We start from the raw sequence: 24,348 nt of genomic DNA, 5'->3' as shown, positions 1-24,348 counted from the left end.
AGCTGCCTTTGGGTAGTTCTTCTTAATCTATTACAATTGTAAATGAATGGGAAAAGCGAGCGACCGATTTCATTCTCGGTATCATTTTGCATTTGAGAACGGTCAATCAAAGTAATATCATTTCCTTTTGTTTGGGAAAGAGAGACACTGACAGCGGTCCACTCTACCCATGATTATGGGTTTTGGTAAAATATCATCTCTTTTTGATTATAATGTCAGGGTACTTTATAAAGTCGAAATATAAACTGATATATTCATTAATAAGGAGGAAGTTTCAACTATTTCGAAATTTTTCCTTTAAAAACATTTCCTTGTGTTTAGGGAAGCATATCGTTCGATCACTGACTGAATATGCCACTTAATACTCATTCAAGTTGGCATTAAATTCATATATAATGACATTAAACTGTCGTGGCAAAGCAGAATTTGTTGGAAATCACGAATGAGCAAAATTTGAACCTTTCGCACGTGCAAACTTTGAGCAGACGTTGCGTGCGCATCCAATATTGAATCGCCGTAAATTTTTACATGTAATTGTTTTATATATAGCTTGATAAGCATGCAAAGTTTCAAAGTATTTCAAGAAGAACTGTAATCACAACGGCACTCTAAAGTTGACAGAAAATGACGAAAACAGCAATTTTCAGTGATTTTAGCGATTTTCTATCAATTTGGGCGTGTCCCAACGTGTGCAACTTTTCGATTTTCAACTTTAAAACTAGCCTAATGCACAATTTATACCTATAGGAAGCAGAACTGAGCTCCACAACCCAAGGCATGGCCCAACACCAGAGAATACTAAATCGCAAAATTGACGTTTTTATAAAATAATTCTTCAAAAAAGCACAAACTTCAATGACAAATATCTTTATGAAGGAGCAAGCTAGAAGAACTTTCCGGTAAATTTTTAGAATTTAATGAGGTCTGATCGTCATCTTCTTACAGCGTTCGATGTCTGTGTGAAGGTAAAATGGTGATATCCTCTGGATCAGGCAGAGGTTGAGTGTTATCGGGATTATTTCTTTAGTAGTGGAACAGCAATACTAAGGTAATGGGACTACTGCGGACCCTCTACCGGCCAAACCTTGTTAACAAAGCCGCAGTCAAGGTTCGGTGAACGGTAGTTAAAAGCGCTTAAGGGACATAAGTCATATTGGTAGAGCAAAATCATGTAGTGGACGTCTTAAGAAATGAGGAGTAGGTAGAATGTTAGGTTGCTCCTTTATAAATCGTCTTTTTCTCCGATAATAAGTTGACATCAAGTCTTGAAAATTATTCGAGAAGAATCTCGAATAATTTAGTTGCAGCGTGCCACATGGCTATCTAAACTGCAAACCCTACCCATTGCTGAGCAAGGCCTTTATCTTGAATAATTTTCAAGACTTGATGTCAACTTATTATCGGAGAAAAAGACGATTTATAAAGGAGCAACCTAACATTCTACCTACTCCTCATTTCTTAAGACGTCCACTACATGATTTTGCTCTACCAATATGACTTATGTCCCTTAAGCGCTTTTAACTACCGTTCACCGAACCTTGACTGCGGCTTTGTTAACAAGGTTTGGCCGGTAGAGGGTCCGCAGTAGTCCCATTACCTTAGTATTGCTGTTCCACTACTAAAAAAATTTTTAGAATGCTTAAACAATTATCTAAGATGAAAATTTCCTCAGATTTTGAATAAAATTACTCCTTAATGGTTTAAAATTAATTTTAAAAGTTATTACTTTGTCAAAAATCAAGTTTTAAAAACGGTTAACTTGATGACGTCATCAAGGGGTGTTTATGACGTCATATAATTTTTTATACAATGTAAACTAAAGTATAAACAATTATTTGCAAGACCTGTGGTCGGAAATGGCTGTATCTTTTATACTTTTGAATCTATGGACAATTAGATACAGGCTACAATTGACTGGCAAACGTCTATCCCTGAATATGTATATATATGTATAATATGGAATCAGTATATATATGTATAATATGGAATCAGCTTCCTTATCAATTGAGAACATTGACCGATATTGTCTTGTTTAAAAAGAGACTCATCTCTTTGAAAAAGTGTTCATATAAGTATCATATAATATCTTTCTCATACAAACCATACTTCATAAAATTCAAAGTTCTTATGTACATGTTCATGAGTCGCTTTAGATGGCTTGAACCGAATCTTTGGATTTTGAGTTCTTTTTGACTATAAAGCGATGTATAAATTTCTAGTTATTATTATTATTATCATATACCATTATATTACTATTAGTTCTACTAGCGACTCAAGATAAGTATAACTTGACCTCCTATTTCGTGTATAAATCTCTCTCCAATGTTCATAACTTGTCAGTTTACAGTTCTTTGACTACTAAATAATAGCTAGACGCAAATAAAGAAAATGCTGTTTCAAAATCTAGATGAAAAGGTTTGTCCACTGTTCTGGATTCACATCATTACTTTTTGAACTGCTGCAGCACGGATTGCTGTCTTCTAAGTCGCCTGACTCTTGCATCGAATTTATCTTGAGTAGATCCCGGTGGTTTTGAAGCTGATGTTGGTCTCGTTTTAGCTGCACACTTGCAGCACTCCTCTGCTACATCTGGAAAATCAAGCTGGAACCTTCCACAAACCACACTAATAATCTTGTCTCGTTCATCTTGATCTGCTGCCTGAGTCTTCTTGGATGTTTTACGCTGTTCCTTCTTTAGCTTCCTCCGGAACCAAATAACCAGGGGGAGGAGAATGGCGGAAAAGGGAATGAAGAAAGGCTGTGTTTCGCTGTACTCCTGGAAGAAGATTTTATTAATGTCCATTGTCATGTCGGGAAACTAAACAGCTAGTTATTGCGGAAGGAAGGAGATGTCGATTAAAATATTTTCGCTAATTATTTGAATTCATCAAAATATGACTCTGTTAAATCGAGGTTTGATTGATAGAAGCAAATATTTGTTTAACTTATTAGTATCCTACCTTAATTGTAGACATTTAAGCCTAAGAAATGTCGAAGACCTCTTTAATTTAGTTTAAACTTAGGGATTTTGCTTTTAAAAAGTTAAAAGGAACAAATGACGCGCACTTGCTGTTATTTGTTTAACAGGTTGGATTCGTTTTGACTTATAATGTTTCCTAAATTTTAGAGCAGAGCAAAGTTATTATATTGTCCCATTATCTGGAAATTAAGAGTCTGGAAATCCTGAGCTATTTATTCCGACGAACCTTAAGCAACTCGCTTCTGGCATACTTCCACTCAACGTCACAGTTATCTTGGATCCTGTCGAAGGTACTGCTGAGAATTCCAATAAGCATGTTGAGCAGCAGTACGCAGGAAAGCAAGATATAGAGAACCAAGATAACGTTGACAAAATTTATTGTTGACGGATCGAATGGCTTTGTCACCTTCTGAAAATATATTGAATTATAATGATATGACAAAGTTTATGGTTTGTTTAACCGGGTGGTCTTAGTGCTAATAGTTTAAACACTGCTTAGTATAAGTTTTATCTTAAAAGCAGTGTTATTAAATTTCAATTTATTATTATTATTTATTAGAATTTAACAAATTGTAATATCTATCGTAATATCTTCTTGTTTGATGTTTAACGCTAGATTCCCCTGACAGACTCAGACGGACTTGATTTGAATTTTTAAAACATTTCTACTGGCAGAACTTTATTTTTAACTGTAAAAATAATTCGATAACTTATAACTTACCGATACATCAAAAAGACCAAATGTAGACCACATAATACTTGTTACAGTGGCAAGAAAACTTTGAAATGATGGCGGGGGATTAATATCTTTTACATTTTCACAAAATATAGAACTATCATTCAATTCTGTTTCTTTGTCTATCATATCACCAAAAAATTTCAAGAGTAATTCATTTGTCCACAAGAAGTTAGCCTGATGATCTTTCAACGTACTACATAGATCATTTACGTTTCCGATCAATTTTTCCAATGTAACACTCATGGAGTAAATCGTTATGGATGCTCCAAAGATAGTCGTGAAAAGTAGGACCGAGAACTTCAAAACATCAAGCAGCAGGTATTTCAAAGCGATCATCATTGGGCCCATTGATCTGGTTACTTCTAAAAGAGTTAGCAGTCTGAGGAAAAGAATGAATTCTGCCACTGCGTACATGTAGCTTATGTTCAGAAAATGTTGGTAGCGAATAACCATCATCGCAAATTCCTTAATATAATCGGGTAAATAATATATGGGTCGTCCGTTGTCTCTAACGGAAGTGAGGTTAGTGAAGAGTAGCTCCGAATACTCATAGTCATAGTAATAATGATAGCGAAAATCATGATCATATGTTTTAAAGATATATCCTTTATAGAGAGCTGAGATTACTACGAGCAACAATATTAGACAGTCCGCCTGGTTCCACACATTTGCAAAATACCTTCTCCATCCTTGCTGAACAGCGACATCGAGTTCAATGAATATTCGGGATAGAACACAGACATATAATGCTTTCTCCAATGGGGTGATTTCGTCAATTGATTGTTCTATGAGACAAACACAAATTAAGATAAAAAGAAATGCAATGTAGTTTAATGTATCTGTGATGAAGCATAGAAAAGGGGTGAATTTCAACCTGAGCAGAGATACGAAACTGGAATCCATGACTGGGACTCCCCTCCAGACATCGAAAAAGAGGAACTTCAGCAATAATGGCAAAAACAAAAAGGGGCTGAAAAAGTATTCTATTGCTATAACAGCTTTTCCGTGGAACATCTTGTTGGCAAGTTTTCCATACCAACGCCCATTAATGATCTGCTGACAAAACGGGTGGGACACAAACTTCTTTTTCTTGAGATCTATTGCCATTGTAATCAGATCAACTGGGGATGTAAGGATTTCCCTAGCTTCCCACATCCTGTCAATATTGTTCAAAAATCTGCAGGCAAAATCATTGGCATCCTCAATCAGTAGCTCGAACTCAATTTTAAATTCATCCCTCACATTTTGAATGTTAGCAATATCTTTGCCAACATCAAATGCGGATTTTATCGGACACCTGCACATCAAGTACACGTCATCGGACAAGAGAAAGGTGAGAGGTTTGACACTGTACGCCATATCCCCGTAGCCCTGTAACTGGTCCTCTGAAGTGATGTATTTCAGCAGTGACGTCATCTTCACAACCGCCGCTCTCAAGTTAGCGCCTGCAAGCAAAAGTGCATTAATGGCCTCTCTATCGCTCCTGCTAGCAGCCACACTTAGAGGAGTATCCCTGTCTTTGTTAGCATGGTTCGGGTTACCTCCGTAATTCAATACTATTTTCACCATCTTACTGTCAACTCGGGCTGCCATTATGAGAGGGGTATCTCCGTTCTTTGCTTCACGGTTAGCTAGATTGAATTTGGAGTAGTGCAATGGAGAGCACCCTATTCTGGGAACTATATCCACAACATGGCCTCTATCTGCCAGTGTACTCTCCACTCCCGCATGCTCACCAGACCGTATGCTCATGAAGAGCATATCTGAGTCGTCGTGAAGATAATTGTCCATGCTAGAAACCCCGCCAAAGTTACTTGGAAGTCCCAGATCAGCTGTGCTGGAGTATGTCATGTCTGGCGGGTCTGCTACAGTGGGGTATACACTTGGAAAGGGGTTACCGTTTTCTCCCATCTTCTTTCACCTGTTCAGCTGATGAACATGAAGTAACCACTGTAAATTAGCAACCGAACAAATTTCAAACTGTAACCAAATTTTTGTTCGAGAAACAAAAAGCGTAGTAACTAAATAGTGTAGTGAACGAAAATGTGTCTTTTAACTGTAGTCAGTGCAGCACGAGCAGTTGAATAATTCATGCTTATTTTGTTGCAAGCAATGCTTGCCGAGCGTCATTGTTAACTCGTCGCTTTGATCTCTTTTCGATCCAAAACAGATTTCCGAACATTATTTGATATTCCCCTCCTGCCTGTTTTCAAACCAATTGCCTTAAAGTTATGGACAGGGATCGTTCTCATATTGCGTAAATTGGGGGGGGGGGGGGGGGGGGGGGGGGGGGTTTTTTGGTTTTGGGGGTAAGGTTTTATATCTTGTTTTATACCGACTTGGGACATAATGCTAGCTGCGTACAATAAAAGAGATCTCCCCATTGCCTTGCAGTTCCACGCTTTTAGTTTATCGTGGCGATTGACGCATTGAACTTTATTCATTCTTCGGGATCTTAGTGCGATTTTCCTTGCGCTGTTTCTCAATAATTTTGGTGTATTCATACGCATTCGTGTGTTTCATATTGGACTATATTGATCTTTAAGATTGTTGATCTTGGTTTGTTACTCTGTAACCCACTGAGGAAGTTTAGTAAGATTTATTTGTACATGGAGTTTTAAAGCGCGAGTGAAATTGCCACGAAATTTGAGCAGTAAAAAGGGATATTATATTTTTAGAGCAGGCAATGGCTTGGAGGTGGTGCATAATTTTTTGAAACATTGCGCCAGTACCTGTTATTTCATTGCTGCAAGCTTGAATGTTCAACTCGCAGTAAGTTAGTCAAACCAACGTTAGCTACCTACCTGAGATAAACCAATCGAACAGTCGATGTTTTACATGCATTTCATTAATTTACTTAACCTCCATAATTTCTGTCTAATACCGCCTATCTCATTTGGTAGTTATTGAGATTAGTGTACTTAAGGTGTGTTTCCCTCGATACCCATTTATTTGACGGAGGCAGCGCTGATTAGCTACGATTAAAGAGTTACCGTATACCAGCAACTATGAACAGCACCCCCACATACCCCTTCTTCTTGCACTCTCGTCACAATTCTCTGGGTCCTAACCTGCCTGCAGACACCCTATTGGCAATCCTAAATTCATATTCTGTTGATTGTTACAAGTTTAATTTGATATGGGGAAGAGTAAAGTATTTGTTTATAATTTATACGATACTGTGCTATTTCCATTCCGGTTTATTTGAAAAATAGAGCTGAGTCAAAATTGAATTTAAAGTATTTCACTGATAACCGAAAATTGGTTCTGGAGAACAACAATTAAATCTAAATTAAAATAAGACAATGAACAGATTTATTTTTACTGGCACTGAAAGGTCACGTGGAAACTGAATTGACATTCGGAAATCGACAGCTAATTTTTTGATCTGCGTCTGAATCAAAAAAATTAAATGTAAAATTTTGGCATCTCATGGCTTTATTTCATTTTGAGAGCAATATATATAATTGGTATTTAAAGCGTACTATTGAGTTACTGCACACACAACGTCAGGCGAACTGTTTTAAGACCGTAAATAACGAAAAATATAATTTGTGTTACATAATCGAAAGAATGTTTTATAAAGATAGGTTGAGCACAGATACAAATATTCACAACTACATCCATTAAAGGATTTCATAAAAACCAATGGTAATAATATTTTCTATCCGGGTTCTAAAATTTAAGACATGAGGACTGCTGTTACATTGCATAATTGAATCTTGAATTTCATTGAACCCAGATGAAGTGGATTCAAATAGACAAACAAAAATTCAGCTTTGATTAAACGGTGTGTTAATCGTCTAAAAATATCATCACGAACTGTTTGAAAGTAGATTTTATCCATACGATTATAATACTATGACACGCAAATCCGGAAATGTTAAATTATTTTAGATTTGTAAATCCGAGAAGAAGGTTATTAAGTTATTAGCTCTACACCTTATTCGTGAAACAATTAAAACGCCAAGAATTGAAATATGGTGCCAATGCAATACCGATACTATTTTTAGAGGACAGTTTTTCAGAGGTCACAATATATTAATTAATTAATATCTATACAACTGCCTATTCCCATAATGCTAATTTCAGTCTTCAGACAAAATGATTAAGTGTGAAACAATAAATAGTTATTCACAGTCTTACATTTACCGTTTACAACTGTTAGGAAATATTTAATTAATAGCCTTTCGAAGACAAATGTATAAATAATAAAAATATTGATGAGAGACGGACAGTTGCTGATCAACTTTAACCAACTCAATTTCGATACTGGAGGAGAATTTTAATGGCTGACCCACTAAAATGTACATTGATCATCTGATTCTAATGAGTGGTTATCCTCTTATCTGCAGATACTATCGAAATGAAATTGATTAAAACGACCAAATAGTATTTATACCCGATTGGGATCACCGCCATTCGCTTTAGTTGTGAAAAAATACGATAGGATTATTTTTAAATACGCCGTATTTTTGCGTATTTTTTCGTATGAAATTAAATTACGTCAAAAATACGTTAAATACGTTTTCCTTGTTTTTCTTGAAATTGCCATTCAAATCTATAGTTATGTTATTCGTTTGCAATTTTTTCAGACAATTTCTGTTTACTTCTAGTTTTATAATGTTATGACGGTCGGTATCGACACGTGGGGTTGGGCGACATATGACGCCCCAGACAATTCCCTCACACCACATTTTTACTAGTGTGGAAATTTCAATGATCTCACCGATACTTGTTCAGTTCATTAACTTCCTTCTAACTTCAGATTCACAGATGTTTACACAATTATCAGGACTGATTAGCCGTAATATTAAACAGTACAGTTTTTTTCTTGAAACTTTAAAATTCTACGATGGAGGATGTTCACTTTTATCAGCCTGTACGGCGCTGATCACAAGCTTCATCAAGCGAAGCATGAAAATATTTAACCATCAATCATATGAGTTTATCTTCATCGATCAAGGATGTTGCCATTCATGGCCAACAATCGGGTACGTGATCAGGAATGCCTTTGAAACTTTAAGTCATGTGTTGCGACTGAAATAAAAACAATGAATTAGGAGCAATGTTGAAACGCAATAAATTTATCAAACTAGTTAATTAACTTTTTGTTATATGTATAATGCTCCTGCTTGTCTAAACTTGAGATTTATAGGAAAAGCCAGAACAAAAACTACATGTAATTATTATTATATCAAATCTAAACTATGTAGACTGTGTTTTGTCTAGCGCAAAATATGTCTGAACAATGTAAATAGCTATTGAATAAAAGTTGCCATTTCTGGGCACCGACGGGGAATCGGGGATATTTTAAAGGGCAGGTCTTCAACACTCCACGATCACATGTATGAATAATTAACCCAAATATATTAGACTTAAGTCACGGTAACTATCTACAAGTTGGAAATGTGAAAATAGCAGTATAATTACGCTTAAAGATAACAGCTGAAATCTATGATTGAAACACATGAAGTTATAGACGTTCAAACGAAACTAGTGAGCTGACCGCATTTTATGAAAGGAAAGACTAGTTAGTCCTGTATACAAACAAATATGTACTAAGGAACTTGTACATTAACTGGACGCCCGTCATATTCAGATGTGACAAAACTCACTAATTTCGGTGTTACGCCACTAAGAAAATGAGTTTGCTCATTAACAAGTCCTACGGAACTACATATTTACATAATGAACAATTTGAGATCTGAGAAATAACAATGTAAAGATCTGATAATTTAGAGGCACTGATAGACACGCTCATGTGTACAATAAATAGTTCAAATTTTAGTTAAAGACGAATCTGCTTCCAGTTGTGTCTTGGTCGTAGTACCCTCTTATTTCAGTCAACAGTGTTTAACACAGTGCAGACCTCGTAATTTTAAAGTTTCCTGCAATGTAGACTACCACCGTTTATTAACAAATGTACAGAGTGTGTTAAAAGAAAAGCTAGAAGAGTACTACTACAAAACTATAAAGTATTAAATACCGTACATGCTTAATGTTCAACAAAATCGAGGACATTATGCGAGATCACCGTTTAGTATGCCAAACAACTATCGAGTATCGAAACTATCTTAGATAGACACTTGAACTCTTCGGACTAGCCATTTTATAGCTACTTTAAATTATTTGTCTTTATTATAATATAGTATATACTACAGTACAATTGGAACTTTCTGTGGCTCACTGATGGATAATTTAATTGGAGATATTTGAGACCTAATTCGGTCCCACATTATTTACTGCTGTAACCTGGGCTAACGAATGTAAACATTTCAAGAGCAGCTCTGCTTTACATGGACCAGCTTATAAATTTCTCTGCCTCCATTGTTATGTAAATTAATAAAATACGATTAATCAAAAATTACCATGGACATTCTCTATAGCAAATGAATCCTTAGGTACGCTCTATATTTTTAGCACTATATCTTAACTTACACTTGTTATTATATGATGTTTAAGACTCAACTTCAGGGTGTAAAGATCAGTACAGCAAAAAACAGTACCGCTCATATCCATAACATGCCCGTAATCATTAGTGGATGGAATTGCTTGTCAGTCTGTAGAGTAAAACCCACAAGGCAAAATTTCTTCGTATTTAAATTCTAAGCAAAGAGAAACAGTTAAACAAAGCTTTTGCAAGTAGTCAATGCTATTTGCCGGCATTACAAGCCTGCGTTCCTCAAGTTAGTCCGTTAGCTACTTATCCCATTATGTAAGTAGGAGTAAGGTCTTCAGAAGGGGTCACGAAATTCCTCTCGAACATCCAAGTGGGTGTGGCATGGTTGGCAATAACGGGTGGTGTGCTCTCTGTTGTGTACTAAGGTTGGGCGACTTGCCATCTCAAGTTCCCATAGGAACCAGAAGTGCAACACTTACAGCTACCTAGCACCTGGAAAATTTTTCTTTCAGATATTCGGTTACAAGATAATACACAACAAACGAACGTTACGTTTGACACAGATACCTAGATCTAAGAGCTATTAAATCACCAGGTAATTCTCTTCAGCTTTCAGGTTCCTTCGAAGTCACCCACACAGACTAGGGATTCCAATTCGCTACATCCTGGACTACAAGGACACACTGTATAATTGTGTAGTCTTGGCACTTATCCCTCCAGTAAACCTCTTTTTCAGGTCCTTTTCGTTAAAGCTGTTAATGCGTTAGGGCTGACACACGCTAGACAAAGGCTCGTGAGAAGACAGTGTTTGGGATTGTCAAAACTATGGACTACGAGGACTCCTGATAGCGATGGTTTGACTGGCACTCTCTTCCTCCACAGGAACCACTTGTCAGGGGTCCAGGGTTAGCTTTGCAACACTCTTTATTGATGTATGTGACTGGTCGGATATAAAATCATCTTGTAGACAGCAGTGTGTCTGACTGACACCCTACTGCACTGGTTCTATTCAGTTCTAATCGGATGTTATTATACACTCGAAAACAGTTCATCTCGGACATCATGCTGAGATGCTTTTTTCACAGCCTGCCCAATTACACGGGTCCCTTAGTTCTACAGTACCCTGGTGGTCAGCAAGCTCACTAAAGCATAGTGGCCTATTTAGTTCTGAGAAGCAAAGCTAACCGGGACAGGAATATAACATACAATGCTATGCCTTTAGGGGATGCAAATAGGGACATACAACATTAAACAATTTAATAGATCTTTTGATTTCATTTTTTAGCTCGTCGTTACTGGTATCATTTCAGGACAGGTTATCCTTCTTTAAGTTCATTGAGGAATCTTTACCACTATTCTGCCGTTTTCTCTCGAAAAGGCACCAGTAAGGTCACCAAATTTTCGAAAATAATGGCAATATTGGTTTCAATTTTCAGTAGGAAAATTCTCTACAAATGAGCTACTTATTTAATGTATAGACAAACATTATTGATGCTTTTCCTAAGGAAGTAGTCAGGTTGAGAAACATTATCGTTCGGTTTTGGCTCAAATATTTTCTGAGGGCAAGGACCGTACTGTCCGGACTTACTGCCTTCTTTTCTGAGAAAATCTTGAAAAATTTTCTGAGATAAGGATTGTAAAATCCGTGGTACTTAATGCCTTTTCTGAGATAAAAGTATCTGGGATAGGAAGGAAATAGCTGGACTTTTTCTTCCTATAATAAAGAATGATTAAAACGGAATTTTAGAAAGCGATTTCCCAACAAAGAACTGTAAATTTACTGCCACGATTGATTTTTCGCTTGAAATTCAGAATCGATGATGTATAATTACATTTCAACATTAAGTAAGTGATACGAATTTTCTTTTAGCCTCCAAATAAAATTTGGTGGCGATTTTCAAAAAACAACGCCCGGTTGTATTTTAGTCGCAAATACATAAAATTGGAGCAGTTATTGAGCTGTTATAATCGCAGTGAATGTTTAGTTTAGGTATATCTTTTTGATCAAAGGTTCATTTTTCATCAAATATATCGATAAGTATCATTTTAATGCACTGAAATCGTTCAAAATTGGCAAGTGTGCCCTAATAGGGCATATTTATTCAAAAACTTTATTATTTGTTATTGGAGCAAATTTTATTTTTACTAATTGTTTATCATCTTTACATATATAATCAATATTCATAGTCACTACCTCAAAAAATTTAGTAATTTAAAAGCTTGGACTTACTTCCCTTCTCCAGAAAAATATTGAACAGAGATTTTTCTCTGGAAAAGGAAAGTAAGTCAACGTTTCTCTGAAAAGGCAGTCAGTCCATCCAGTATGGAAAAATACGTTCGAGTATTTGGCATAAAAAAATGGTTATATCTATGCTTTTGGACGGCTCAAAGCTTTAATTTTTTTGAAATTAGAATTTGAATAATTATTGTTCAACCTCAATCGTGTTTACTCTTCGCATCTTACGCAAAAAGTAAGCGGGGAAGAAAAAAACATAAACGCAAAAGTCGCTATATCTCGAAATGGCAAATATGGACTTACTGCCTTTTCCTGTGCGAAACGGCAGTATTTGCGTTTCAAATTGGAAGTATCTGGACTATTGATAACTTAGGATATCAGATTCCCAGATGCATTTAAAGCGCTTTACAGCACCTGTTTTAAAACTACAGGTTAGGTCTGAACATCTCAGACCAACTAACTCATAGTTTATTCTCATCGGGTTCGAACTCGTTCCAGGACATGAAGGTGTCTTCGGTAAAGAATAGCGGTGAATTTTCGCTGGGACGATAATCCACAACACCCATAAGACCAGAACCCTTCATCCCAAATAGGCCACACTCGTGAAAAAGGAACATTCCACTTGAGATTGTTAATCACAATTATAAAATACAGGAATGTTTAATTTTCTGGAACTCAAATCAGTGGCTTACATGGTGCTTTAGGATAGGTCACAGCACACTAGTTTATTTTAAGAAACGTGGCCAAACAACGTCAACTTCGAGACGCAAGATTGTGAACAATTTTCAGGTGAAGCAGAAACATACCAGCACTCATCTGCAAGTGCTTCAGATCATGACGTTCAGATTGAGGAATAATTGGGTAAACTTTGAATTAAAAAACAGTATTCTACAATCATATATTCAATTTTGCGGAAACAGTCGACAAGAGGATAGGGAAAACCCTTTGGGTTACTACCTATGGATTCTTAACCAGGAACTTTCGCTAAATCCCATGGCTAGGAAATCAACTAGGACACTCTCCGCAATAGAGTCATATTTCCAGGATTTGAACATTGCTCGGATGTCCCTTGTCTGCACCGCCCACAGAACAGAAGTACACCAACGGAAGTGGTTTGCTCTGAGGACAGGTATGTGCAGCTCAAGACTCAGGGGTCTGTTGCATTGATATTTATTATTTTATGATTTCGTATATACTTTGGGAGACCTGGCGTGCAGCTAGCTGAGTTGCATTCTGTGGGAACGGTGTAAGGCCTCCATCTGTTTGTAAGAGGCCAGACGAAAACCGTTGGAACTGAAACAGTGAGTGAGAGGAAGGTCTTCGTGTTCCCCCTGTCTTACAAAGGTTTTGTTAAGCATAGTTTAAGTAAACATGTGTAATGTGTACGTTGCTTATAACTAGCAGGAACCTGTTTAACCTAAATTGGTGTCAAGACTCCAAGAGACTAAAATGATTATTTCCTATTTTAATTCGCGGTTTTTGGACCACTTGGGGGTCAAATTTTGGGGCTCTAGAAAACTCCCTATTTCTTGGCCTCTTTTTTTATTTTTTCATGTGATTTGGAGGGCCATTTATGCGTTGACCAGTCCAAAACGTTAGTTGTATATTTTTACGGTTTCTTGCGGAAAGTTCGGAGTTAAGTTTGTGCCGTGGTGTCAGTAAAATGGTACGGAACACTCAATATATATCGCACTCGATTTATCTTACTATATAAAAAGCGAGACGAAAGAATTTCAAAAATAAAATGGATCATTACAATAAACATAGTGTCGGAATCTATTATTTAAAAATTAAAGATAAAATGAAAGTCAAAACGAAAAAAGAACCGAATACCTGTCCTGAAAAAAACTCACGGTTGAGGTTATAGTCTAAAGTGTTTAAAAATACCGAACTATTCTAATGTTTCATGACGCGAACAACCAGTCCTTTGGGTCCATGCTTAAGATCCACACAAAATTCCACATAAATCAAAAGTGTGAAAACGACACACGAAAAATATCACACTGTCGGATTCCACGTTTCGCATGTTGAGTCCATGAGTCATGGTGTTAGTCCTTCCTTTTCTTTTCTGTCATCGGGGGGAACTCCGCATGTTCACTTTACTCTAGAAATCTGGCAGGTTTCTATGATCATGCAAATAAGGATATCCTTGGAAAAAGGTCGGCAAGGTCTCGCTCCAGAGGTGATCATGGTTCTCGCATGCTGACTATGTTTCGCCTCAGGTCGTGGTAAAGCGAACAATCGGTGAGAAAGTGTTTCTCATCTTCAATGATCGGCTCAAACATTGGGTAACTCAGCCAGTATACCGACAGCTTCAAGGTCTGATGAAGAACAGTGCATAAAAATGCGACGAGTGGATTTTCACGGTTGATGGCGTATCTACCGGTCCTCAGATGTTAAACTTATGCGCACTCATTCTGAACTGCGCCAGCCGTTCACCTCTTCTTCACTGAGCTGAGGTTCAGGTATCGTTTCTGCTGTTAAATTCACTTTTGATAGTGTGTAGTAAACTGAGCTTCCGGTTGGTTTTCGATATTATATATGGATCCGTGCTATTTTACTGACACACGGCATCAACTTTAACGCGAACTTTCCCAAAACATCAAAAACTGTAAAAGATTTACACTGAAACTTTTTTTGAATGGGTCATATGCTTTAATGGACTTAATATCAGCTCTGTGATAAACATATAAAGATTGTCCAAAGATTAAGTAATTTAGTGCCAAATTAAGACTCCCAAGTGGTTGGTGTCAAAAACGCGAATTAATAGGTAATATTTATTTTAGTCTCTTGAGTCTTGGACACCACGTTAGGGTTAGACGGGTTCATGATAGTATATTGTAAGGTAGAGTCAGCAGATTTAATGGTGTCCTAATAACATTTTATGACGATGGATTATAGATAATTAAAGAAAAGCACAAGAATAAGAACAAGCTAATGAGTAGTTGAGTACTGCAGAGTGGAAAAAAATCACCTTATTCAACGCATTATGCTTTGACTGTCTCGGAAATTTTTTCCACTTGAATGTGTTCTTGTACTCATCTCGCCAGCAGAAAAGGGGACACAAAAACGTGTGGCAAGTCGTCTGTGTCTGAGAGCTAAAATTTTGTCGATTTTCATTGTTCTATACTGATGCCATATGAGATGCAAAACATATTGCTTACTTGTCAGCTATAACGCTATTGTAACGTATTGTAATGCTATTGTCAACGAATTGTAACGCTATTGTAACGCTATTGTAACGCTATTAGTTGTAATTCCTATCTGTCTCGGAAGTTATTAAGTTTGTGGTCAAAAATTAAACCTTTATAAGTTCAGATAGAGCTGCTGTGATATATGACTTGCATATTACTTGAAGATATGTAAAAACCATTGGCGATTTAAAAAAAACTTAATATTATTTTGCTTCCTTAGGTTTGTCCGGCACTATCCGCATAAAACAGTCTTTAAATATTACATTTTTCTTGATTTAAGTCATTCGTAAATTTTTTATATCGCTCATCAAAACACTGTTCTTTTTCATTGATATAGTAATTATAGGTTGCCTCAGTGTATTTACCACAATCTTATATCAAAACTACCGCCTGATTGACGACAAAGTCACCCAATAAACCTAATGCCACCACCATAAGAAAACCCTTAAGGGGGCATACACCAAAAAAGTGGGTTTGTTGCCGTCCAGACCAAATGACCTCATAGGCAGTTCAGTGACCTTCTAGCGAACGTTTCCAAACCAAAAAAAATCATTTTGAGAATACCTATTTTTGTAATCGAGCATTTTCCTGGGTTACAGTGTGCAATTTTCGGAAAAAATTAATTTGTTGGTCGAGCGCGATAAGTTAATCATTTCTTGTGGATATCGGGTTGAAATTTTGCTCGCACGTTTTATTCACATCTATTTCAAGGTTTGTGTAAATCCTGATATCGTATCTAAATAAAGTGCTGGTGTGTACGTTATACACTTTTTAAGTCAAAAGCTAATATTGTCCTTTCAGGCTTATTTTAACAAAAAAGTAAGTCACGGGAAGAATCGATTGATTGATGGTTGAATTCAAATTGTTCTTGAATTCTTCTAGCGCAGTTTTTGATGCCCTCAAAAATGTTGTTATCATTTGTTCTTCAGATCTATTGGACCTCAAAGCCAATCAACAAATTTAGGCACATTTTTCGTTTTTATTATTACTTGATTTTTCTAATTTTGATAGGAATGTGCTAAGTGACTTTTTGAAAATAAAAAATACCGCAACTAGCTCATTTTTTATATATGAGTTTGACAGCATAACACCCTAAATTATTCCCTTTGAAGGTTATGGGAGAAAATGTGATTTTTTGGATATGCAGATTAAAAAATCACATTTTATTTATTTAAGTATCAAATAAGGGTATTTCTTAATGTATGACTATTGACCGTGTTTGGAATTACGATTAATATATTGTATGCACCTATTTTTAATATTGGCATACTATAAAGCAACTGATTGACGACCAAAGACCACCCCAACTAAGCCCAAATGCCACCACTTAAGAAACCCTTAAGGGGGAATTACACCCAAAAACAGTGGTTTTGTGCAGGTCCAGACCAAATGACCTCTAGGAAGTTCAGTGATTAATAAATTGTAGACTATTTTTATTAATTACATTGGCAATAAAATATTAATAATCGCAATTAATTAATCTCTTAATGATGGGAATTTATTTGAACGGACATTAATTGGTCGCTGGGGCCCTAACGTTCCATTTTAATGTCCGTTCATATAAAGTCTTGACAATGTAGTAAATTAAATACATTATATGAATGCCTTCGATGCCTGCGATTGTTCATTTTAATGTCCGTTTCAAAATTATGTCGTTCAAGTATAATGTCGGTCAAATAAGGGTCCAATAAGGTATTACATGTGTATTATTGATATTGAAAGCGTTCATTGTGGTACCTCCCAGGGTTTTTACAACAAATTGGTAATTAAATACGGTTAGGGTGGATTAAGGTTTAGTGGGGTATATGATAATGGCGAAGTCAATAATGGGAGAAGGCACGAGGGCGAAAAGTTTCTAAATGGTTGGACACGGGGGCGAGGGACACAATGGAGAGAAAGGTCTATCACACGTAACAAGGGTCAAGGGTGGAAGTTTCCTTAAAACGATCATGTATAAATAAATTTTTCATGGACACCATTACACGTCATAAATGTTGAACTAGTAATAATACGTGATGTGACCCGTGCGTTCTCTCGTTATTAATCGTAACAATGACTTACAAGAGATGCTATCCGAGCCCGTTGAGCGCATTCGAGTGTGAAGTGATGGTAAAATTTGATGAATTAATTTTCGGATGCAAGTAGATTAGACAGCAGAAAATCAAGTATGCTGAGGACAATAGTTAAGTGAGTGGACCCAAGTGAAGCGGAAAAGCAATATAGCAGGGTCGGACAAGTACAGGTCACAAATTAAGTGACTTTTCTTTAAAAAACTGTCCAAGGCCTCTGTTACACACATACTATAATTTCCTTACGAATAAATTGGAAAAGCAGGTTTTATTATTAAATTATGCGGGTTTTAAGAGGAATAAACGCGGTTAACGATATCAAAATCTTTAACTAAATAATATGGAGTTATTGGAGATTGTGTTTCATCAATCGCGCTGACACGAAATATTCCTAGACTATACTGCTAATATACACAGGGATAAGGATGGTAGTTTGTTTACAGCGAAATACAAAAATGGGCTATTGCTGAACCAAATAGGGAAAATATTCCAAAAACAATCTGTTTAGTTACATATTTATTAATGATTTCTCAATCAGCGTTCAAAAAATAAATCGATTCAAGTTGGTTTCATATCCAATGTCGGGACTCTTTTAAAAAAATTTTTGAAGTTTGAGTTTCTATTTAAAGTGTTTGCTCGCTCGAAAATTTTTAGTCCTTTTGATCTTTTGATACCATATTTATCAATATATATAATAACTCGAATCAGACCAACAGTGTCTTACTAAGACATTTAGGAATAAAAGAGTAACGAGGAAACCACTAGCGAGAGAAAATATCATCATTCTGGGTAAAACTCACAATTGCAGTTGCCTAGGCCACAAATTAAATATCGGCCCCAAATATATGATGAACTGTAAAAATTATTATTGATTAAATTTGTGTCATTCGACAAACTACCAGCCACGTAGCCAGCAATGAGGCAGAGCAGCAAAGCATCACCTGACTAACAGCCTTGCCTACCTAAGAATTATTTCCGAAGAAGTTATGTTAACATATGTCTTATGGGGGGGCTATTTATGTGCCTAGGATGCAGTGATTAATGTGGCAAATGCTCTCAATTTCCTCAACCAATTTTAGAAGGAACAACATCCTAGATTTCAGCGGGGTGTTGCTTGACCTGGAAGATATACATCCTGGATACGTGCCTGCTACAACTACTGAGCCTTTGATTGTTAAACGTCATTCTGTTACTAGGATATTGCTAACTTCAAACTACTATTATTCAATTTATTTTCAGGAAACTAACTACAATTCCTCACCAACTCATCCAATATGTATTGATAATGACCACGATAAATGTTCTAGTTAACGTAATTTAGGAGAAATAATATATATATCACCAATTACATCTCAGGCTGTCGAATTCTTGATAGAAATGGGTATTTGGGTATGATTGTAAACACAGTAACGTTTCCTCCTCGCCTATTCTTGCCATATATTAAAGTCACTATTGTGACGTACATTAGAACTAGACAGACACAAGTGTGAAGGGCCTGAACGGAACCCCTCGGTTTCAGTACCTTGTTTAACACTACTGCCGTCCAGCAATGGACATTTGCCGGGTTCTCCAAGGATGGGCACCATTAGCTCACTCCACACTATGCTCTGTCAAATGTTGATTATTATACCAAGGATCTACCGGAAAATATTTCCTTGTAAGGTTTAGAGGGCGATCTTCGTGAACAGACAACTACCTCATTCCCAACTATAGGACCAGAATTACTATATTATACCAAACAAGCTACACCAAGCATAGTTTCAGATGAGATCGAAGCGCGATAAATCAGCAGGCTAGTAGGTCTATTGATTATATATTAAGTCACTATTGGTGACGATACATTAGAACAGACAGAAAACAAAGTGTGAAGGGCCTAAACGAAAACCCCTCGGTTTACAGTACCTTGTTTAACAATGCGTACAGCAAGGACATCGCCAGGGTTCTCCCGGCAAACTTGGTATTATACTGACGATTGGTAATATACTGAACGATTGGTAATTTACTGACATTGTCGATTATGTGTTATAACTAGGGAGTAGCCTAGAATCTTTGCGTGTGGCTACAATGTCTATACGAATTACTTATGATGGTGCATTGTGCTAGCGAACTTGTTACCAAGGAGAGTTGGCAATTAACTCATTGTTGTACTGGAAGCCTGTAGAAGTCATATAATGATCATTCTGTTTTGAAAGGTGTTGTAGTGATAGTCAATATATTACGTCTTCGCTAAAAGAGTCCAACAGAATGGGAAGTATGGAACATTCTGCCAATATGCCAGACGCGATGCAGGACATGCAGTTCATGCACTTATCAGAAAACTGTTTAGTATAATGCGAATCAATCCATAAATCTACCGCTGGGAATATCGTAATTTCATGGATTTATTGACTGTAGTATTATAAGTGGACAGTGAATATAGTTTTATGATAATTAAGATTCTTTAGTCTTATTAGCTTGTTTGTCATATAAACTCTGTTTTATATGATTAATTGAGGTGCACTACAGAGGCATTACTCGGCACTAACGCCTTAAAATTTTATTACAATCAATATAACTAATGCACACAATGTATAAAATATTGATTACGCTATTAGGAAAATTTAAAAATAGTACTATAATTAATATGGTTATATTAGTGGTGATGAGAATTGGATTTAAGATAAGTCAGACTTTAGGACGAATACAACTTTTCAGTTGAATTTGATTCAAAATCGAAAGGAAATAGACATAAAAATTATATTCGGAATAAATCAACTGCAGATAATACACTGAAAAAAATTACTAAATTAGAAGTAGTAATGATTTTAACGAAAATTACGAGTCTAATTAGAAATATGGTTCAAACAGTATTAAAACTATAAAGTATGCAATCATTGCGAGAGTTACATGTATAAATGTATTTATTCATTCATATAATCTTGGATAAAAACAGTAACTAAGAATCTAAAAAACTAACATAACTAAATACAAAACTAAAGCATGGACCATGTAAAAAATATTTTATATACTAAAATATTTTTTTGTTCTGTTTGGTTGACGAGCAACTTGCTAACACGTAACAAAATTAATAAGTTAAAAACAATTGCAGTTCAACTAACAAATATTCCAGTATGACAGTCCTTCAAACTAAAGCTGGTAATTGTGGCACTGCCGCTAGCGGAGACAAATAGCCTTAATTTCTGATAATCATTAATATCATTAACGTTCTCATTTTCCATAATCGCACAGCCAATGCTATATTGGTGTTCAAGTTTTTTAGCTTCATCTCAATTTTGGCCTGAGCCTGGGCTTGCTAGTACGTCGGTTTAGCACGTGGAGCGCACCAGGGTTAAGTGAAGCCGGTGTGGGGCAGGCTTGGCAAGCGGCCGGTGCTGGAAGAGGGAGTTGCAGGGACCACACTTGAAAAGTTCAAGTATTCAGATTTCAGTCAATGTTGATAATGCTCAAAATTAAAATTATTGTTTTTATTAGAATGAATCACAACTACTTAATGAACTACCAGAACTTACTTATACTAAATTAAAGTTGTTATACAGAAAAGGATTTTAGAATTAAAATTAAAAATTTTGAGGGCTTACAAAATAAGGTGTGGTCTGTACTCTGTTGAGAACAGCCACAACTAGTATTTCATTCAAATAGCGCACTTGATATCTCTAATAAAGTAAGATGATTCATCTAACGGAGGTTTGCTCCTCGAACGGTTGGAGGTCTGACATTGCTTGCGGTGGTGGCGACACTCTTCCGACCTGCGCTGCGGAGTTGTGCGTTGCTGTTGCTCTTACTGGTCTTCAACCCGAATTTAATATTCCAATAGGTCCATGTATGCTCGGTGTCGAACGCAGTTGAATAGAACATGAACAAGCACTGTGGGGTTTTGTAGTTAGGTTCGTAAGGATGGCTGTATAGGTTGGAGCTTTAATTAACAATATACATGGGGCTTGTTCGAGGGTAACCGATATCTAATCGATAATTTTAAAAGCTTATATATTTTTGAATTGTTATCGCATGTTCATGTATAGGTTCTTTTGAATGGAATCTTAAGATGATTGTGATCAATTTAATAATATTTCATAAATTCAACCAACTGAAGCCCGTTGATTGGACGGGATAAAGCAAACTGGAAATTGGGATCTAATGGGACCAACATGACGAAGCCAAGAATTCCAAAATAGACAAGCATTACAAGATATGCTGGCAACGGCTTTCAGTTGTTTCTGAAAAAATTTGGGGGTTAATCATCGTGAAAATTCCTATATAAGTTTCTGAAAAAGTTTTCATGGTATCATAGAAATCTTTTGCAGTAATTTGCTAACCAAAAATCCCTGATTTTACATTCTGTTGACAGTTAGGTGTTAATAGTTTATTGGCTTCGAATTTGTTCTTTATTTAAGCTACGCGAAAACCAAAATTAAATAAATTCCTTCCATGGTTTTTCTGTTTTGCTTCTTATTCTGGATTCTTTGTTTGGCGATAACTCTCAGAGAGTCACCGAAATCTGAAAAAGTTGATTCCCAGGAGGACTGCAATGGCAGATAAAGGACATGTTTCTGACGCCGAGATCTACAACACACTTTCTAATTGGTATAACTGTATTAGTAAGCTGAACTCAGTTTGGTTGACTGATTAGTCTTCCTTTCCAAACAAATGATGAATGGCCTAAGCTTTAGTTTCTCAAACATGAAACACAAAAAAAGTTATTGATAAACAACGGACTCGAAAAAATCAAACGTAACCGTCTTCAAAGTAGTATTCCTTCACCGTGAGAAAGTAGTCGGGTTTAAAGGGAGAGTGAGAGTAGTGGTGTTGATCCAGCTGAACATGTTGAAATTTTCAAACAGTTATTTACAGATGTGACCTCCGAAAACCTGAACAAAGTGCAAGTTTATCATTATTTAATTATTAAATATCGGTACTAATTAGTTCATTTATTATCACTTAATTTACTATCAGGTGCTATTGATGAGGAGATGCTGGAGCTTTCCCGAATTATATTACCATTCAAATTGCGCAATAAAGTTTTACTTATATTTACCAATCAATTAGCAGCGAATAAAGTTTTCCTGGAATAAATTTCCAATCAATTAGCAACCAAATTTAAGTTTTACCTGACTGACTGCTGTACATAATGACACTATCACATGAGTCCACATGAATACAACTAAGATATGTGTAGTCCTTCATAATAGCTATTCCTTTACAACAATGGGAACTGAAATTTTTACTGTTTCTTTGAATTAAATAAGTTCATATTTGTACAACAGTTTTGGGGCAAGCACAGTTTTGGGCTCTAAGTGTATGACTCAATTAATTAATGACCGTAAATATATTGAATGAAGCAACTTACCATTTTCACTGACGATTCCATCAAGGTGGTGAGATGAAAATATGATAAAGGCAAAAACATGGGTTCCGCAAGGTCAGATGTTTCTTCATGGACCGTGTAGATCTGCAGTATAAAATAATCATGGTTGATCGCCAAGTTTTCATCTTAAAGTTTTATTACTTAAAGATGATTCGCTTTGAAGCGCTTATTATGCATTCCATCTGCTTTGAAGCTTAGTTAGCTATACATTTTATAGTAATTAAAATTATAGTATATGTTGTGAATAATTGTTGATTCCCAGATTCTTACATGAGTTGTTTTGAACGGAAGAATAGTTCCGATCATAACGAGAAGGACAAAAGAGAGAGAACGCCAGAAGGGGGTTGTTATCTGACTATGAATTAATCAGATAGTTCAGGGAAATCGGTTCAAGGAGATCATCGGATAGCAAAGCTTAGGTCAATGTGATTGCAGGAGCAGGGAAAAATGACCACCAAGCGTCTTGTAGACTGAGGTTGTAGTGATCCATCTCTGACTTCCTACGAGTTCGTTCCTGATAATAGAAACATAATGTAAGTGAGTGGAGGAGACATTGGAGTAAAATGCAATCGTATTGTTAAGCGTGAGTAAATGTTTTACGGTCATTAGTATGAGAGTGTAGTCGAGATTTTCCGCATTAAACTCATTATACTGTAATTGTAGAACTGGGCTCGTAACTTTTTGTTAATTCATTTTATAATCTAGTACCTTTTATGATAGTACGGACACACTTGTTCTGGACTTCTTGTGTCACTGGATCATAATCCTCAGGTTTAATCTTTGGTGAAATGAGAGCTAGTGGGGATTAAATGTTGCTGATGTTTTGGAGCAAATGTGAGAGGAGCACTACTTTACTGACTACCTGCAAAATTATTATTGCAATCAGACAGAGATTTTTGTTAAATGAAGAACCGTTAACTCATTTGCGTCTTGGAATAGGCATTTTAAACATTTATATATTCTTATTTTTCATGTGACGTGACATGTACGTAATTGAATTTTCTACAATATAATGACCTTGCGGCTCAACAATACACCTTTTATAGTTTTTTAGTGCCTGTGCTGTTGTCAGCGTCCTTCTTGGTAGGAAACAGTGCTGGAGTCTCAAATATACGCAGACTAGTTCCCTTGGGCATTCACTATTTTATCACCAGACGCCGAGTGAAGAGATTGGACAGAGGGGGCATTTCCACCATGACAATCTTCTTGACAAGGAAGGATGGTTTCGTTTCTACGCACTATACTCAGAGCAGGGGCGCTGGTGGAGCTGTTCTTCACCTCAGATGGACAGGTTATGGAATGACAGGGGCTTCTGTTGCTGGTAGTTCTTGTTCTGTGGTTCTTCGTTCTTCGCTCCATCAGTGA

At 36.3% G+C, this 24,348-nt stretch overlaps 2 protein-coding genes across 3 annotated transcripts in view; one reads left to right on the top strand and one right to left on the bottom strand.

Moving 5' to 3' along the window:
* LOC134812994 (uncharacterized) overlaps positions 1 to 24,348 on the top strand; it is a 146,418-nt gene that overhangs the window by 1,116 nt on the left and 120,954 nt on the right. The gene's annotated exons all lie outside the window — the stretch shown is intronic.
* On the bottom strand, positions 2,055 to 5,773 carry LOC134812575 (short transient receptor potential channel 4-like). The gene is made up of 3 exons (XM_063820060.1): positions 3,702 to 5,773; positions 3,207 to 3,389; positions 2,055 to 2,776 (listed from the first exon to the last, which is right to left on the bottom strand). The coding sequence occupies exons 1-3, from the start codon at positions 5,628 to 5,630 to the stop codon at positions 2,444 to 2,446; spliced, it is 2,445 nt and encodes an 814-aa protein (XP_063676130.1). The 5' UTR covers positions 5,631 to 5,773; the 3' UTR covers positions 2,055 to 2,443.

This window comes from Bolinopsis microptera, chromosome 3, assembly GCF_026151205.1.
Source record: "Bolinopsis microptera isolate Bmic1 chromosome 3, MBARI_Bmic_1.0, whole genome shotgun sequence".
NCBI classification, from domain to species: Eukaryota; Metazoa; Ctenophora; class Tentaculata; order Lobata; family Bolinopsidae; genus Bolinopsis; species Bolinopsis microptera.
The sequence above is the reverse complement of the archived record's forward strand: the minus strand, read 5'-3'. Positions and strand labels throughout refer to the sequence as shown.